The 19,239-nt window shown below is 42.3% G+C and overlaps 1 protein-coding gene across 5 annotated transcripts in view; it reads right to left on the reverse strand.

The window, feature by feature from the left end:
- celf2 (cugbp, Elav-like family member 2) overlaps positions 1 to 19,239 on the reverse strand; it is a 277,136-nt gene that overhangs the window by 12,904 nt on the left and 244,993 nt on the right. For all 5 annotated transcript variants that reach the window (XM_042511588.1, XM_042511585.1, XM_042511584.1 and 2 more), the window contains 3 exons: positions 15,961 to 16,212; positions 12,316 to 12,379; positions 2,983 to 3,117 (listed from right to left, as the gene is read on the reverse strand). In XM_042511588.1, coding sequence (XP_042367522.1) covers positions 2,983 to 3,117; positions 12,316 to 12,379; positions 15,961 to 16,212 — 451 coding nt within the window. The remainder of the gene's footprint in view (positions 1 to 2,982; positions 3,118 to 12,315; positions 12,380 to 15,960; positions 16,213 to 19,239) is intronic.

The raw sequence follows: 19,239 nt of genomic DNA on the forward strand, positions 1-19,239 counted from the left end.
AGTGATTCACTCAGGGAATTGTTTTTGTACTTTTAGTATCTATTAGGTGTCAGAGTGCATAAAACAGCATCAACGTAAAGCTTGTTGATCAAAAAAGTGCCAGTGGAGGATCCCCCACACCCTCGACCGAGAAACGTACAATATTCTTAAGATGTCCTAAAATCCTAGACACATGTATGGGGCAGCTGCGAGTGGCCCCTGGCCTCTTGTCATTTTGTAAAAGTGGCCCCCAGGTAAAGCCTGTTGAGTATCCCTGCTTTAAAAGAAGACAGCTGTGTGGTTTGTTTTTCAGATTTTCACAGAAGCAGGTGAGTTGGTGAATTGCTGCATTGCATTGAAAAAAAACCAAAAAACACAAGGACCATCCAAAAAAAAAGCACACACACGTACAGAAAGGCAGCAGCACACTGAGGAGACTCTTTCTGCTGACAAGATCGCACGTTTTTCTAGTTTCTAGTTCTAGTTCTTTTGTATTATTCACAGACTTTTCCTCAAGAACAGCTGAGTTTAAATCACGACGTCACAGACACCAAAACACACACACACACACACACACAAACACACACACACACACACACAGTTCAACACAGTGGACACAAACTCACGCACACATACACCTGGACGCACACTGATGTGAAATGTGTGCCATACATGAGCTGCTGCGTCGGTGGGTGAGATGGCGGGAATTATGGTGCACAAAGCTCGCAACCTTGCTCCGTTTTTTTTTCAGACAGAGAAGATTTGAATCTGTTGGTTCATCCTTGATCTCATCAAAGCAAAAGCAGGAGTGCCGCTAAGAAATGGAGCGAACGTTGGTGCAAAAACAACAAATGCGTGCCGGCCTGTCTCCATGCAGAATTGTCTATATTTATCAAACGGGCGTGACGTTTTTGGATATCATTGACACATGCAGCGTACAGCGCCGCTCGCTCACACTGAGCGGCTCCTGAGCGCGTACGATTCAAGGTTGGACCGACTTTCATTCAGTCAGAAAGAGAAGCTGCAATAAAAGAGGAGCATGGAGAGAGCGAGAGAGGAGAGGAAGACGGGAGCGGACATTCACGCCAAACCGGCTCGGTGGAGGCAGGAAGTGGGATGGAAGCGGCGCGGGGAGGAAGAAGAGGGGAAGATGAGGGGTGAGCGATGAAGGGGGGGGCTTTTCATATTCATGCTCTGTTGGGAGCGCGCTCCAAAAGAGACAGCAAAACCACGGCTGCTGGAGCGAGGCCGAGCCGACATGAAAGGGGAGAATGATGGAGCAGAAACAGGGAGCTTGTCAAAAGGAGGGCAGCAGCAAAAGACGAGGGCAACGAGGAGGAACACAAGGAGAGGAGGAGGAGGAGGAGGAGGAGGGGGAGGAGGAGGAGGAGGAGGAAAAAAGGAGAGAAGCTGAAGGTGGCCATATTTAACCTGAGCCGAGTTCACACATCAACCTGCAAGTTTTAACCCCCCGAGTCACGAGTAGACACAAAACACCAAAACATAAAGGTGCAAACATGGATGGATTACTGAGCGGGCCTAAAGGGCCAGGGGCCCCGGGGCCCAAAGTATCAGAGGCCCCCCCCGTAATCTGTGACCTCTATCGATTATGGAGACACTCAAAATGATAACTACAAGGAAATAAACAGCCACGAGACATAAAACGATTAAAAAAGACACAAAAACACTTCAAAGACTCAAAAAATGACAAAAAAAACCCCCCAAAAAAACAACAAAATGACCAAAAATGATACAAAGCTGCAAAACACTGACACAAAATGATCTCTAAAAGATACAAAACAACCTCAAAGAGATACAAATGACTACAAAGACACACAAAACTACCAAAATAGACACAATATTAACCCAAAGAGACGGAAAATGACTAAAAAGAGACATAAATCAACCAAAAATGCACAAAATTACTTCAAAGTGGCCAAAACCATCAAGAGAGACTAAAGGTACACAAAATGAACAAAGGAGACAAAATAATCACAAACAACAAAAAAGGACTTCATATAGAAACAAAAAAATGACACATCACCCAAAAGACACATAAAATGACATCAAAGAGACCATCCGCAGAAAAAAGACCCCAAACGCCCAAAAGACACATAAAATGAACAGAAGCGCCAAAAAATGACCTCAGAGACACAAAATGACTACAGACTAAAACATCTAAATACACACACAGAAAATGATTACAAAGAGACACAAAATGCCCCAAAGACGCATAAAACGACCAGAAGCGACACAAGACGACTACAAAAAGAAATTAAACATTTAAATATACACAAAAATGGACAAAATCACACCCCTAATGACCAAAACAACAACACAAAAATGCCCCAAAGAGACACAACATGACCTAAAAAAAAAACCCAAAACGACTACAAAAAGACATAAAACCAAAAAAAAGGCCAAACAACAACAACTGTGTGGGAGAGGTGGTGGGGCCTTTTGCATATCGGTGCCCAGGGGCCCTTCGTCTCATAATCCGCCCATGTGTACAAACAACACCTGACCGCCGGAAAAAAACGCCCTAAAGTTGCTGCGTGGGTGTCGGAGCTGGTGATGTTAGGCACAAACACAGAAATCACTCCGAGTAAAAGACGTGACGAGCACATGACACACACAGACATGCACACGCACACACAGATACAGTGCGCGTATGACGGGATGGCGTGGCCGTTCAGAGACAAGGAGGACGCAGCGCATCGACAACAACAGCATGGTTTCGGTGTGAAGATGGAGGCCTGAGAGGCGGAGACGGTGGATACACACACCATGGGAATGTGCCAGAGAGAAGGTCGACAACACTGACGGAGGGCTGAGCGATGGAGGCGTGTCGGTGACGGGCTGATGGTGTCAGTGATGGCGGTGGAGTGCCGGGGTTCATGGGGCGACAACACTGGTAATGGTAACGGTGGAGAGCGGAGGACGAAGGCAGGCGTTGCCCCCCACCCCCCCCGGCGTCGGACCCCCCGACCTGAGTGGTGTTACCTGGGCTGGCCAACGCTCCCAAGGAGGCGGCGTTGGTGGACAGGGGGTTTGCGGTGGAGGGACTGGCCGAGTTTTGGGCCGCCGCCGCTGCCGCTGCTAAAGTGGCCAGGTTCTGCAACTGCAGAGCACTCATACCTGGAGAGAGGAGCCAGAGAGGGTGGTGTCAAACCTGGGGAGCGAGGCTGAGGCGAGGCGGCGTCGCCTGGCTGGACCGGGACAGAGCACCAGAGGACAGGACTGGACACGAGCTGGTGTCCCCAGGTGGACATGAACAACAGAGAGTGTGGGTGTCCTGCTGCACTGAGTTTATGTGATCCTGCTGTTCTCTGCTCTACAGTGCAGTGATACTCAACTTACGGAGAAATGTCCTAAAATCTAGTTTAAGTTTAAGTTTAAGTTTGTATCTGCCGCTGTTGGCCCCTGGCCTCCTGTCTCTCTGTAAAAGTGGCCCCTGGCCTCCTGTCTCTTTGTAAAGTGGCCCCTGGCCTCCTGTCTCTTTGTAAAAGTGGCCCCTGGCCTCCTGTCTCTCTGTAAAAGTGGCCCCTGGCCTCCTGTCTCTCTGTAAAGTGGCCCCTGGCCTCCTGTCTCTTTGTAAAAGTGGCCCCTGGCCTCCTGTCTCTTTGTAAAGTGGCCCCTGGCCTCCTGTCTCTCTGTAAAAGTGGCCCCTGGCCTCCTGTCTCTTTGTAAAAGTGGCCCCTGGCCTCCTGTCTCTCTGTAAAAGTGGCCCCTGGCCTCATGTCTCGCTGTAAAAGTGGCCCCTGAGCAAAGTAAGTTGAGTATCCCTGCAGCAGCGTCTCTCTGCGCTCTGAAGACTTGCGGCGTGTGAAGAGAAACTACAGCAGCTGATTTTGCTAATAAGTCCCAGGCGTGTTTGCATGAGAGAGAGCAGCTGTTTCAGTGTTTAGGTTTGCTGCGTCTCTCTGAGGCGGAGCTGCTCCGGAGCCAGAAATTATCTCACCGATTTACTTCAACTTATATTTTTCAGTCGAAGGAAAGCTCAGCGGAGAAGACTCGAAAAATACAGGAGAACTTTCCTGGTCGAGTTATCCAGGCTTTGTTTGGTTTTTTTGCCAATTATATCACTTGAGATTCAACTAAAGCTCCTTTTTTTTTCTCCGCTAAGTTGTGTTCATATAAACAAAAGTCAAAGTGAGGAGTAAAAATCTACATATTTAAAATCCTGGGTCACGATAAGAGCCTGACTGATGCGGGACTTTAGAGGCCGATATTAAAATTTAAGAGCATAAAAGATGCTTAAAGGTGCTTTTTCAACATCTGTCTGCGGATAACTGATGAATATAAGCATCTCAGGCGAACTCTGGATAATTTATTACTTTTCTATCTGAGTTTGAACCTTGTCAAATAATCCAAAAAATAAAATAAAATCAAATCAGATATGGACATATTTGTGGATATTTGCTTTTTGCATCAAAAAAATCTTTTTTTTTTTTTGATAGACTCCAATTCTTTTAACTTTTTATAGTAGCGAGATCTACTACATATTATATATTTCTTGGCATGTTTTTTTTAAATAATATGTCCAATGTCTTGGCAATTCATTCTTTTAATTTATGCAATTTCTTTGAATTTTTTCTTTCTCTTATTTTTATTTTTTATATAATAGATTCAAATTCTTGACATTTTTATGTATTCATTTAATTAAAAAAAAAACAAAACTACAATTTTATTTTCTTTATAATCCCATTTTACACTTTGCTTATAAAATATAGAATATTAGTTTGTTGCACATACTTATGCATTAAAAAAAAGAATTATGTTTTCTATTTTCTCTTTACATATATTTTGTTTTCTAGCATAATACACACATTATTATTACTATTACTTTTAAAAATACTTCTCATTTATCTATTTCTCATAAACTCTCTTAAATATAAAAGCATCTATTTGAATAAGAGCAACTGCAGTGTGACCAAATTTTCAGTAAAATACATATCATTCTGACTAAGCTGCGGGTATCAGTCAGGCTCTTGTCGGAGTTGCACATGATTGAGACTTTTGGCTTTTCAAAAACATGAAACGGTGCCGGTGTGAGCGGTCACAGTGTGGTCGAGGACGCCTGCAGGCTGCGCTCTCCTCACCGATGATCCGCTCGCTGGCATTAACATACAGGCCTGTACTTAACCACAATTAATGACTACCTGCCGACACCCAAATGACGGTGAAGCAAAAGCTATAAAACACCTTCTGTGAGTACAACTAAACCTCTGACCTCACTGCGTAAATGTGTGTGTGTGTTTATGCGAGTGTGAGAAGATTATGAGGCGAAACCTCATGAAGCAGAAACAGCATCAGTCATCAGAGCAGGCGTCCGTCTTACCACAGAGCAGCTTCCTCTCACTCATGAGCTCGTTACAGGGCGGACACTGTCAATGTGAGGTGTATGTGTCGTATATACAGTCTGCGTGTATATACAGTACCATGGGAATACACACACACACACACACACACACACACGCACTCACACAAACACACACACACGCACACAAAGAGACACACACACAAACAGGACACCATGAAGAGGATCCATCCCGTCTGACACTGTGGTGGATGGTTTCAGAAATCCTTCACCCAGACAACCGAAACTGAACGCAGCCGATGACAACAGATGGCTGGATTCATCACCGGGATTCACACTTCTGATTGGTTAACCGTTTAACACCACATCGGTTTTATCGTGCTGCATTCAGACGCCTTTTACCAACACAGTGATACTCAAAATATGGACCACAGGCCAAATCTGGCTCCACAACACGGTGCAGGGTGGCCCCCCCAACAATTTTTTAATTTATAATAAAAATAAAGTGAGTCACACTGAGAAAAGTTTTTGTTATTTTAGTCTCAGAGAACATAAAACAGCATCAGAACAGAGCTTGTGGATCAAAAAAAGTGACAGTGGAGGATCCCCCACACCCCCAACAGAGGTGCTAGATAAGACCCTAATGTCCTAAAATCCTTTAAATGTCCTAAAATCCCACAAAGGTCCTAAAATTCCAGAAATGTTCTAAACTCTTAGAAATGTCCCAAAATCCTAGAAATGTCCTAAAATCTTAGAAAAGTCCTAAAATCCTTGGAACATGTACGTGGCTGCTGTGACTGGCCCCTGGCCTCCGGTCATTTTGTAAAAGTGGCCCCTGAGCAGAGCAAGTTAAAACATTTAAACCTCTGAAATCTGAAAATATTGGTTTGATTTCTCTAAAAACATAATAAGGAACTTCGCAAAAAATGTCCAACTGCAAACTTCAAGAAAATTATCTGGAAATTAGTGTCTAAAAAACAAGGAAAATCTCCAGAAAACTATAATTATGATTCTCTTAGTTATACATTTAAAATTACTTTGCAGAGAAAAAGTAATTTTTTTTAGCACTTTTTAGGTCATTTTTTTCTTCTTTTTTCCTTTTTTAATTTGATTTTTTGCTTATTTTGAGGTTATTTTCTTGTAATTTTTACCACTTTTTTGTTGTTTTTGGGCTTTTTTTTCTTTCTTATGCTCGTTGCCCCCTTTTATTGTTTTTGAAAGAAATAAAGCCAGTTTGCTCGGGTATCAAAGGGTTAATTATATGTTTAAAAAAGGCCAGTTTCTGTTATTTTTCAGTGTGGAGCTGCTGCGGCAGGAAGTGTTTCTGCAGTAATGAGCGTGTTGACTTGTGACTGTCTTAGTTTTAAACTCATCTGTGTTTACGTACGAGCGAAGCAAAAAACAATCTTGTTTTCAGAGCGATTCTCCAATTTTCTGCAAAACATCAAAAGCTAAAATGGATTTCTATTTCTACACGAGGTGGGAATAAAACAGAACGGCGCTGTCGTTCCTTCGACAGCTTGACGCTGAATCTCGCACTAATTCAGACCGCGCGTTTTGTCCTCAAAATGCACCGCGTGAGCGAGACGAGAGGCCGAATCAGCGGCTCACGCGGACTCGTTCTCTGCAGAGAGCCGTTTGTGCGAGCTCCTCTTCACGGCTCTTTATTATAATAGAAAGAGTGTTTTTATTTGGACGGCCTTTTCCCCCTCGCAGAGTTCGGAAAGCGGCTGAGAGGACGAGTTTAGGCGCAGACGCTCGGATCGGCCCACAGCAACATTTTAAGGTTTAATACCACTTCACTTTGTTTACAGGGCAAACAAATAGTTACTGTAGAGGAGGAGAGCCGCTCTGCTGTTTTTATGTCCTTCACCTCACTTTCACTGCTCTGTCCTTCACCGCTCTGTCCTTCACCTCACTTTCACCGCTCTGTCCTTCACCGCTCTGTCCCTCACCACTCTATCCTTCACCGCTCTGTCCTTCACCTCACTTTCACTGCTCTGTCCTTCACTGCTCTGTCCTTCACTGCTCTGTCCTTTACCGCTCTGTCCCTCACCACTCTGTCCTTCGCCGCTCGGTCCTTCACCTCACTTTCACTGCTCTGTCCTTCACCTCACTTTCACTGCTCTGTCCTTTACTGCTCTGTCCTTTACCGCTCTGTCCTTCACCGCTCTGTCCATCACCGCTCTGTCCCTCAACGCTCTGTCCTTTACCGCTCTGTCCTTCACCTCACTTTCACTGCTCTGTCCTTCACCTCACTTTCACTGCTCTGTCCTTCACCTCACTTTCACTGCTCTGTCCTTTACTGCTCTGTCCTTTACCGCTCTGTCCTTCACCGCTCTGTCCATCACCGCTCTGTCCCTCAACGCTCTGTCCTTTACCGCTCTGTCCTTCACCGCTCTGTCCATCACCGCTCTGTCCTTCACCGCTCTGTCCTTCACCGCTCTGTCCTTCCCCTCACTTTCACCGCTCTGTCCTTCTACCTGCTCTTTTTCCTTTTCGATTTCTTCCCTTTGTTTTCCCCTCTTCTACTCTGTTTTCTCTTTCCTTACTTAACTCTTTGAGGCCTGGAGTGACATCGCTTTTCTTGTGCTGCGTTCAGATGCCTTTAACAAGTATTTAACCCTTTAGACACTGAGCAAATTGGTGCAAAAAAAAAGCCACTGAGCAACTTGATAAGAAATGTTCTACAAATTACAAGAAATTAGTAATTAAGTAAAAAAAAGTCTAGGGAAAAGACTTCCGGACATTTTCCATTTTATTTCAATTTGTTTGCTTTTCTTTTTGTGTTTTTAGTTTTTTTCTTTTTTCTCTTTTGCTTTATTGCCTTCTTTCCATAATGCATAACCTCCATACCTAATTCCTCTTAATTTCCTTCTCTTTTCTCCGTTTCCTTTTCTTTGACCCCCTGCTTTTCCCATCTGGTTTCTTTTATTTCCTTTCCTTTTCCTCCCCCTTTCCTCCTCTTCCATTCTTCCTTTTTTCTCCCTCTTTCATTTTATTTCTTTCCTTCCTGTCCAATTCCCAACTCCTTACTTGCCATTTCCTTTTTCCTTTTCCTCTCTTCTATCTTTTCCTCACCTCGCTTTATTCTCGTTTTTTGCCTCATGACAGAGACGACTCCACACCCTCTCTCTGCTGCCTCTTTTTTCTTCCCCGTCTACTCAAAGCAGCTCCACCTCATTTCTTCCTCGCGTCTGTCAAAGGTTATCTCCCTCATTGAACGTACATTTTGAAGACAGTCGTAAGGACAAAAGGCGCGGGATGTAAAAATAACCGGGTTAGAGGGGAATAAAGTCGAGATGAAGCCGCACGAAGAGAGAGGAGGCAAAGAAAGAGAGACAGTACGAGACAAATACTTTCCACATCAGAGTCGGAGTATCCGGGCTGTGCAGATGGTACGTGAGTGTGTGAGCCGCTGTGAGCACATATGTGTGCGAGGATGCATGTGTACGTGTGTGTGTGCGCTCCACGCAGCCTGTATGGCAGCACTGGGCTGCACCAGGCTGGCGTTGGCTGCGTCTAATTGAATGCTCATTGGTGTAATTGAAGCCTCTCAGCTCTGCAGCTCCTCGTGTTAAAGACTGGGACCAGATGTCATTCAGCTGTGTCACATCTCCTGCCAATCACTAATGCTCGCTCGCTCGCTCCCTCGCTCTCCCTCCTGCGCAGATGGAGGACCAACAGATCTCCAGATTCAGGCGCCGTCACTCGCCCTCGCTTCCAAATCCCACAGCCTATTTATCCGCGTGTGTTTGTAAGGAAATGTGTGTTTGAGCTCGACAGCAGAGTGAGCAAAAAATTTAAATCAGCCACAGGGAAATTGCGAGGCATTGTAACTCGAGGGAACACGACAGAAAACTGGAGGATACAAGGCGGCGCTCGCCACTTTAAGAAGCTCCCATCACACTCAGGTAGTGCTACAGCGTCCTGGCAGTTTCCTTATCCTGTTTTTTCCTGCGTTAACTGACTAAACAGCGTACAATTAAGAGCTGACACGTCAGTAAGAAACTCACAGAAAGATAGAAAAGAAAAGGAGGCCAGAGGAGTCAGTTAAAATTTCAGAAATAGCAAATTCGGTTACCCAATTGCCAGAAAAAATATTGGCATTTCTGCAAACAACTGATATGTTACATTTCTTATGTAGTGGAGCCCCGAGGTTAACACGTTTTTAGGAAAAGCCACAAAAACCACTTGGTTATGGGCAGGAAAAGATTGTGTTTTGGCATAAAACACACAGTTTTGGAAGAAGAATCGCTGCTGGAAGAGCAGCTATGTCTCGCTAAAAAAATACCACTTTTTAGAGGCGCTATCCCAAATGGTGAACAGCGAGGGGTCGCTTAAAAAAACCTGTGTTTGGTGCCTGAAAAGTCATTGGAAATACAGTGAGGGCCCCCAAAATATCAACATTTGAGACACAAAAGGCCTCTGAAAAAAGCAATGGGTCGCTACAAATCACCCACGTTTGGTGCCTGAAAAGCAGCTAGAAAAACACTGTACCCATATTTTGGGATGGAAAGCTGCAGAAAAAACAGTGACAGGTTCCTGAAAAAAAGCTATACTTGGTAGCTGAAAAGCCATTGGAGAAACACCCATATTTACATGCTAAAAAAGCTGATGGAAAAACAGTGATGGAACCTTGTAAGGCCCCCATTAGGTGCCTTAACAGCCCCTAAAAATCTTTGATGGGTCCCTAAAATACCCACATTTGGAAGCTAAACGGCTGTTGGAAAAACAGCAATGGGTCAATAAAAATCACCCATTTTTTGGGGGCTGAAAAGCCGCTGGAAAAAAAAAGACGGGCCCTAAAAAAACATACATTTGCAGGGTGAGAAGTTGCTGGAACAACAGTGACGGTTCCCTAAAATACACCAATGGTTTGGCACTAAAAGGCTGCTGGATAAACAGTGATGGAGCTTTTAAAAACACCCACATTTGCAGGCTGAATTGCTGAAGAAACAGCTCTGGGTCTCTAAAAATCAGCCACATTTGGGGGCTGAAAAACCACTAGAAAAAAGCCATGATGAGCCCCTAAAACACTCACATTTGCAGGCTGAAAGCTGCTGAGAAAACAGCGATGTGTTCCTACATTATACCCACATTTTGGGGCTGAAAAGCTGGAAAAACAGTGACAGCACACTAAAAAACACCCACATTTGGTGCCTGAAAAATTGCTTGAAAAACAGCGATGGGCCGCTAAAAATCACCCACATTCTGGCTGAAAAGTTGCTGGAAAAAGAGAGATTGTACGCTATAAACAACCTCGTTTAGCAGCTTAAAAGCTGCTGAAAAAAAGTGACAGGTCCCTAAAACACACATTTGGGAGCTTAAAAGCTTAAAAACACCAATGGGTTGCTAAAAATCACCCACATTCGCAGGCCAAAAAGCAGCTGGAAAAGCAGCGATGGGGCTTTAAAAAAACACCCATGTTTTGTGCTCGAAAAGATGTTGAAAAAATAGAAAAACTGAAAATGCTGCAGAAACACAATGCCAACATTTTAAGAGCTGACTCCTTAGTTAGAAACTCGGAGTAGAAAATGGAGAGAAGGAGGGCAGGACAGAACAGACAGAGTGCGAAGGCTGCAGGGAGGCGTAAAAGGTGAGATGAAGAAAGTGTGATGAGGAGGGAGGGAGGTGCAAGAGTCTCTGCAAGAAAGAGGCTTAAAATAAACAGAGAGGAGGAGAGTTTAATGGAAAGAGAGAAGAAGTCAGAGATGATGAGAGCGAGTATCCACGGGTGCCCGAAAGTCTTAAATAACCTAAATTTTAAGCCCTAAAAAATTATATTTCTTTAAGACGGAGATTTTATCTCGTTCAACTTTTAATAGGAGGCGTCTTGGCACGCTCAGGGCTTAGATTAATACAGAACTGGGTTAATACAATATGCATTTTTTATTGCGTCAGCTTCACTTAAGAGAATTGAAGTGTCCCTAACCACTTTATTTCCTATTTCTTTGTGTCCTTTTTCTTATTCAAACCACATGGAGTTTGGCGTATTTCACCGACTACAACCAGTGCGAAATAGGCTGATTTTCTGTAACCTTTAATTTCTTAATTTCAGTCTTTAAAAACGGTGACAAGTTGATGTTACTTAGAAATGTCTAGGAGACCAACTGCCTTGAAAAAAGTGAGTAAATATGACTAATCTTAAAATTATGTTACAGATTTTTGTTTTACTTACTTTTTTTATTTTGTTTTAAAGAATTTTCAGGTAATTTCCTTGTAATTTATACAAATTTCTTGCAAATGTTTCCGTTTTTGACAGAAATCAAGCCAACATAGGTTTCAAACGGTAACAAGTTAAGTTGCTATTGCTTACAAAGAACAAGTTGATTTCATCTGTCATTTTTAAGTTGCAACAACTTCACAAAATAAAGTGAATTTAACTAAATTTTAAGTAAACTTAGTAACTAAATACAAAAGAAAAATAAGACTAATTGTATATTTACTTTTACTAGTTTTGAGGCTATGAGGCTAGATACATAAATTCAAAGAGGTAATTATTTTCCTAGTTTTTAAAAGATAAGATCAGCTTCTGAGTTTGTCGTGAAAATGAGTTTAAAAGGCAGAAATTTGCTGAATCCTGATGAAAGGAAAAGTGCAGATGACCGAGAGAAAGACAGAGACCCTCGGCTGTAAAAGAGCAGTAGATGGCGCCAGCCTGCAGAGCAAAATATCCTCCAAACAAGCTCACTTTTAACCATTTTCTCCCCTCCTCTTTTCTTTTCCTTCCCCCCTCTTTTCTTCTACACTCATCCATCCCCGGCAAAGCCTCGGTGCTACTGTTACACGCCCAGGGCACAACTCTTGTCTGGCCTCATTAAAAGATCAAGACAATTCTTAGCAACGGTTAATAAATCTTCAGGGCAAAAGATCTCTCTTTACTCCGCCACGCGAGTTCATCTGTTATGCTCTTTGGTCCTCTTTTAGAAGTCTGCGAACAAAAAAAAACAAAAGGCGCAACAAAGAGTCCATCGCGGTTACGGGAGAGTTTATCAAATGATTTTTCGACTCACCGGCCATCTGCTGGATCCCGCTGAAGGCTCCGAGGTTACCGGAGGAGGTTGCCTGCTGAAGCAACTGATGGGAAAAAAAGAAAGAAAGAAGAGGGAGAAAGAAAGTGAGCCGCGTGGATACAGTTAATACACGTCAATACAATGCTACGCTGAGAAGCTAAACTCGTAATGAGCGGTTTAGCAATGTGGTTTTTGCCTGAGCGCTCGATGAGTAAATGAGCTGCTAATATAGTTTGATCTCTCCTCTAAGCAAACGCTGTTTGTATTCCGCCATGATTCTTCCAGACAAGTTGAGCATGAAAGCTCTAATCTAGCCGACTAATTAGATTCCCAAACAAAAGTGGAATACTGATGCTGTCAAAAACTCATCCTTCAAAGACTTGAATTAGCAGCAAATTAACATCTTGTTCCTATTGTGTGTGCGATTTTTCCCTCCTCTCCTCCAGAATAATCTCTTCAAAAGAGGATTGAAAAATCTTGGAGCCCAATTCAGATTTTTTCCACTAAAATAAATCAATATACAGTAAAGGTGTTTTGTGTGGCTGAGCTCTGTTTTCCCTCTCTGAGAAGAAGGCATTCATTTCACTTCGGATCTAACAAACTGAGGGTCAAATCTCTAGATTTCTGAGTGTTTTAAAGGGGAGCTTGGGCTGTTAATTCGGAAAGTTAAGAGTGATGAGTCAGGGGTTAGTGCCGAAACTTTCAACAAGAAGAGTCCGGAGTCTCTGAGAGGGACCGCAGGAGGAGAATGAGGCTTCTGAACCCGACTTTAAAAAACCTAACAAATCCCCCAATCAAACAAATCAACCGATGAGGGCCTCAGATGCTGTGCAGCCGAGCCTCCACTGCAGGATTTCTCAAATTGGGGATCAGTGGACTCCCAGGGGCCCCGCTCTGTCCCCAGCTTAGATCGCTTCTTTGTTTAATGCCACAAAAGTCCCAAGAATTTACCACAATTAGTAAATATATTTGAACAATCCCAAAAGAAAAGCCTCACTTTTAACTACTGTTTCCATTGTCACTGTCCTGTGAAAAAATCTATTTCTGAAGCGTCACTTTTTCATGAGCTAAGAAAAACAGACATACTGAGCTCAGAAACAGAGATGCATGTTTTTTAAGCTCTGATGAAGACGGTTGTGGTTGAATCATGTTGGCTTTTTGATGATTTAACCACTATAAGAAAGGCTTTAAAATGTGATTCCTCCTTATTGTTTTTCACATTAATCATGTTTTTAGCTTTGTGACATTTTTCCCTCAGTCTCATGGGGTTTTAAAATATTTACTTAGCGAAGATGTGGATTTATTAACCAATTTGCCAGAAAAAATGTAGGCATTGTTTGTTTCTGCTAACCACTTATATGTTTCATTTGCACGTTATGTATCATCTGTTTTTAGGTTTAGGCAAAAACACCACAGAGTTAAGTTGGGAAAACATCATCTCTTGGCTTAAGATACACAGTTTTTCGGGGCACAATCCCCGCTGGAAAAACAGTGACGGGTGCATAAATACACCCATAATTTGGGGCTAAAATGCTGCTGGAAAAACAGTTGTAGGACCCTAAAAATGATAATGTAGATGCCTTAAATGGTGCTAGAAATACAGTGACAGGTTTCTTAAAAACACCCACATTTAGGGGCTGAAAAGTTGTTCAAAAACCAGCTGAAAAGCTGCTGGAAAACAAAAAACTTTGCAGAAACATGCAACGCCAGCATTTTCTTTTGGCAACGGGGCTGAATATTAAAACAGAGCACATGGTTTTCATTAGAAATAAAACAGAAGTCCAGTGAGGACATCGCTAAGGCAACCCTGTGTCCCGGATATTATGTTTATATACGACTGTAATTCTGCCAGCGGAAACTGGACGCTCCCTCTAATTTCCGCTAGTAATCTGGGAGAGAATGCAAATTCTTTTGCTCATTATGTCACAGTCTTAAAGATCATCTTTTCCTGGAAATGTTTGCAGAATGTCCTGATTTGTTTTCTCTTTCTGTTGAATGCAGACTTCAAGAAACATAAATTACTTTAACTTATACGTCTTAATGGTTTTGAAAGTTTAAATTTGGAAAAAAAACCCTGAAAGGACAGGACTGAGGTTTACATCCCTTGTCTTGTTTCGACCACACAACCACTTTGGATAAGACTGTGGGTTTATTTAAATACTGGATGAGCAAATACATCCTGTCATTTGTCACTGTTGACTTTTTCTGTATTTAACCAAGACCAGAATCTCTCCCAAACTTTAAGCCTTTGAAACTTGAGCAAACTGGCTTGATTTCTTTCAAAAAAAGTTGTATAGAGGTAGGTGGGCAATGAAACAAAAAAAATACACAAAAAAACAACACATAAGTGCTTTTCCCTTAAAAAAAATATTATAATTTTGTAACCTAATAATTACAGATTAGTAAAACATTCAAGAAAATTACCTGAAAATTACTAAGAAAAAATAAACCAAAACCAAGTGCTTAAAATTATAATAATTCAGTAACATAGTTTTAAAATTAATAATTATGATGATTTTGAAAAAACTTTTCCCCTTGCATTTGTAAAAATAATTTTCTAAATCTGCTAATTTCTTGCAACTTGTGGAACATTTCTTATCAAGTTGCACAATGCCTTTTTCTTCTTTTTTTTCTTAATCAGACCAATTTGTTCAATTTTTAAAAGTTTAAATACCCATGAAAGGCATCTGCTCCAGGTTTCAAAGGGTTAACCTACTGCTTTGAATTTCCTAAACACAACCATAAGATGTTAATCTTGTTTTAGCAATAGAAGTGGAAGTTGCAACAAAAACAACTAAAAAAAGGTTGTTTGTGCATGTTTGCAAATATGTTCAGTATAAATATTTTCCAACTTTGGAGCTATTTTGTTTTCCATACAATGCTTTAATGTTGAACCGGTGTCGCGGGGCATTCGGCGTAACAGCGAAATAATGTTATATAATAAGCAAGCCGACGCTGCTAACAAAGGCACGTAAATACGCAACAAAAGCCAGAAACGGGATCGTATTAATTTGCTGTTAGCTGTAAATTCATCAATTCTTCACCTCTGTGCTGCTGCCTGCATGTCTGCAGCTGCAAAGACTGGTGTGACAGTAAAGAGCACTCACTTCGCAGCAAAATCTGGGGACCAAAACATCCCTTTAAATACCCTGCACAGCACAGTGACTCGCAAAAACCCACCAAAAAAGAAAAAAAAACCCAACTAATTCAAATCTACTATGCACTATTTGTTTCAGAACATATTTTTGTAGTGCATAAAAGTAATTTCTTGGTTGGGTAAAGAAAGTTATTTTGTGATATTGACATAAGCCAAAAATGATTAGACAATTTTAAAAAATCATCTTGAATGCGTCCTTGTACAGAGAAATTCATTTTCCTTGCTCTGAATAAAATGCAGGAAAAGAGGCTTGTCTTTGTATATTCTTTCTGGTGTTAAATTTTCGAGATATTGAACACACAGTATATTATCGGCTCCTGGCAGCCTCTGTTCAGAGACCTCATTTCCTCGCTGCGCTACAATCCCAGGAGGAGGACAGAGGGCTGAAGGAGGAATTACAGAACAAAAGAAAGAAAGGAGGAGGAGACAGGAGGCCAGCGAGAGAGAGTTTGGGGATTTTTCAGGGTTTTTTGGATTGGGGCACTGACTGTGGCGGCGTTGGCCACGGGGCTGTAGTGAGGGGTGGAGAAGGAGGTGATGGTGGAGGAGGAGGTGGGCGACGCGGCGGCGCTCCTTACAGCCAGATACTGCGGGGTGAGGCCACCCAGGCCCGTCAGGCTCCCCCAGGTGGTCGCACTGTTGAGCTGCTGCATCTGCTGCGCCAGCTGCTGCTGCAGACGCCGCTGCTCCTTGTCCTTCTGCGTGTCGGCGAACTTCACCACGATGGGAGACGAGCAGCCCTGCAGGGGGAGGAGAGGAGAGAGGAGGAGAAAATGAAAGAAAAAAGAGGAGAAAGCAGAGGGGGAGAGGAGACGAGATAAGAGAGAAGAGAGGAGGGAAGAGGAAAGAATAGGAAAAATATGGAAAGTAGAGGAGCAAAGATGAAAAGGGGAGAGAAGAGAAAAGCAGGGGAGAAAAAAGGAGACAAAAAGGAGAGGAGGAGTAGGAAAGTAGAGGAGAGGAGACAAGACAGGAGAGAAGAGAGGAGGGGAGAGAGGAGGGGAGAGGACAGAAAATGAAAAAGAGAGAGGGGAGAGAAGCAGATGAGAAAAAGGGAGATAAAATAGGAGATAAGAGGAGAAAGGAGAAGTGGAGACAAGACAGGAGAGAAGAGGAGAATGAGGGGGGCCAAGAGTGGACAGGAGAGAAAGTGATAGAAGAGAGAAGGAGACACGAGGGTCAAATATAAACGAGAAGAAAAAAGGAAAAGGGAAAGACAAGAGGATAAAGCAGAGGAAAGGACAGGAGACAAGACAGAAGAGAAGAGAGGAGGGACGAGGACAGAAAAAGGAAAAATATGGACAGTAGCGGAGAAAAGATGAAAAAATTGAGAGAAGAGCAGAGGATAAAGAAGGGAGAGGAAAAAAGAGAGGAAAGAAGAGAGAAGACAGGTAACAGAGGATAGGAGAGTAAAAGACAGAAGAAAAAATGAGACCGAACAAAAGAGGACAAAAAATGGAAACGCAAAAAGGAGAGGAAAAAAGAGAGGAAACAGGAGAGAAAAGAAAGAGGACATAGGAGGGAAAAGGTGGAGGATAAAAGAGAAGACGAGAGAGAGAAAAACGATGGAGAGAGGAATAGTGAAAAATAAAGAGAGATGGAGAGGAGAAAGAAAAAAGGAGAGCAACAGGATAAAAGAAAAGAAAAGGAGGAAAGGACAGATGAGGAAAAAAGAGAGGAAGAAACATGAAAAAAGAGAAAAAGAGACATAAGGGGGAAACAAAAGAAAAGAAGAGAACAGATGAAACAAGAGAGAAGATAATAACATAAAAGAAAAAAGAGAAAAGCAGAGCAGAAGAAAAAAGAGGAAAAGACATAAAAACATGGAGAGGAAAGAAAACAAGATGAAAGAGGACAGAGGTGGAAACAAGGAGAAGAAAAAGGAGAGATGAAAGAAAAGTTGAGAGGGATGAAAAGTGAGGGGAGAAAAAAGGAAAAAAGAAGAGAAAAAGATAATAATGTAATCAGGTTTATGTTTTCACTGACTTTTTACTGCACACTGATAACGAGGAGAAAACGCACCTTAACATAAAAATGACTAATGTACATAATGCATACAATAAAGGCAAGAAAATTAAGTTTTTTTTTACGATGCACACACACACACGCACACACACACACACACACACACACACACTCGGAGTCACACAGGAAACTTGACTCTAAAGCCAGTGGGCTTTCTTCTTTCCCCCACAAGGGCTCAGTTATCTCTGAGTCCAGAACGGTTTCACCAGAAACAGATTTCTTGAGTTCTCCAACTATTTCATCATCTCATATGAAGAGAGACTTGATGTGTGTGTGCGTGTCAGCGTGTGTGAGACGGAGAGAGAGTGTGTAAAAGAGGGCAGAGAGAGATTGATTGGGATGACCAGAGAGAGAGAGGTGGAGAGGGCAAGAGGAAGATTTAGAGATCTGGACAATCAGACGGAGTGAATGTAATTGTCCGAATTTCTATTCCACAGAGCAGCAGCGTGTGTGTGTGTGTGTGTGTGTGAGAGACGAATTAACCGTCACACACGGAGAAGCAGAAAACACAACTCAAAACACAACTGATGAAAGTTGCAGCGACGGCTGAAACACAGCGAAGCTGAAACGGCAAGTCATAATCTATCACACCACACCATTACTCACACGCTGCAATCAAAGCCTAACTAGGGGCAAATCCGTTCGAAACAAAGGCAATCCGCCACAGGGGAACAAAAACCTTTTGATTGAAACATTTAGTTTGAGGCACGATCCGCACTCGGCAGGGGAGAGAAGGGATTTGGCTACTTTGCAGATAGCGCGGCACACAGTCAGAGCTGAGACATATGTTAAGTGTTTGTAAGTGTAAGTGTGTGTGTGTGTGTGTGTGTGTGTGTGTGTGTGTGTGTGTGCAGGTACATGTATGAGATCAGTGTGTACGCTGTAAAGTGTCAGTTTAGTAAAATCCACTCAACTTTTAGCTTTAGATCAATGAAGTTGTACAACTTCAAACACATTATCAAGTGATAAGCAGAAACGCTGCTAGCTGATTAGCATACTTCCCAGCATGCACTGGGCTGCAATTCTGCTGTACATGCTCACACACAAATCGTCTTTATCATGTTTGCATAAAGGACTCGTTTCGTTCCCTCAGTCAGTGGTTATAGCACATTTGGTGCTCGAGGCGAACACATATTTTGTATTTATTCTTCTGTTGTGCCAGTGAAACAGAAATCTACACAATTTAACATTAATTCAAAAGCTCAGGAAGTTTAAAGACACTTTCATGACGGATGCTCAGAAATTTCTCTCATTTATTACTTTTTTGATTAACTGATGATCTCATTTATAAAGCGCTAAAAAGTGTGGAAAAATATCCATAGTGACATCTTTAAATTGCTTGTTTTCCCCCCTAACATCACTTCCAAACTCTCATTAAAACTTGTTTATGATGTATATTAGTGAAGGTTGGAGTAATTCGTTTTCGGCATGCCTGATAAACACCAAAAAATGTATGTAATTTTCAAAGATTTAACTAATTGATTCAAGGCTAATTTTTTCTTCATTAAAACATGTTTACTACACTGATTGGTATGTCTTTCGATCCATATTCCTCACCTTCAGACAGAAAAAGTTTTGGCATTATATGTTTAGTTATGTTCCATTTGTATTGCAAATAATTTGAAATGTAATGTTTCTGTGTCAGCACTGCTGTGGTGGATGTGTAGTCATGTCAAGGCACAAAAACCACTCGGTTATGGTCAAGAAAAGATCCTGTCGTCGGCTCTTAGTGGCAGAGTCAT

Source organism: Plectropomus leopardus, chromosome 22 (assembly GCF_008729295.1).
Source record: "Plectropomus leopardus isolate mb chromosome 22, YSFRI_Pleo_2.0, whole genome shotgun sequence".
In the NCBI taxonomy this organism is placed as follows: Eukaryota; Metazoa; Chordata; class Actinopteri; order Perciformes; family Serranidae; genus Plectropomus; species Plectropomus leopardus.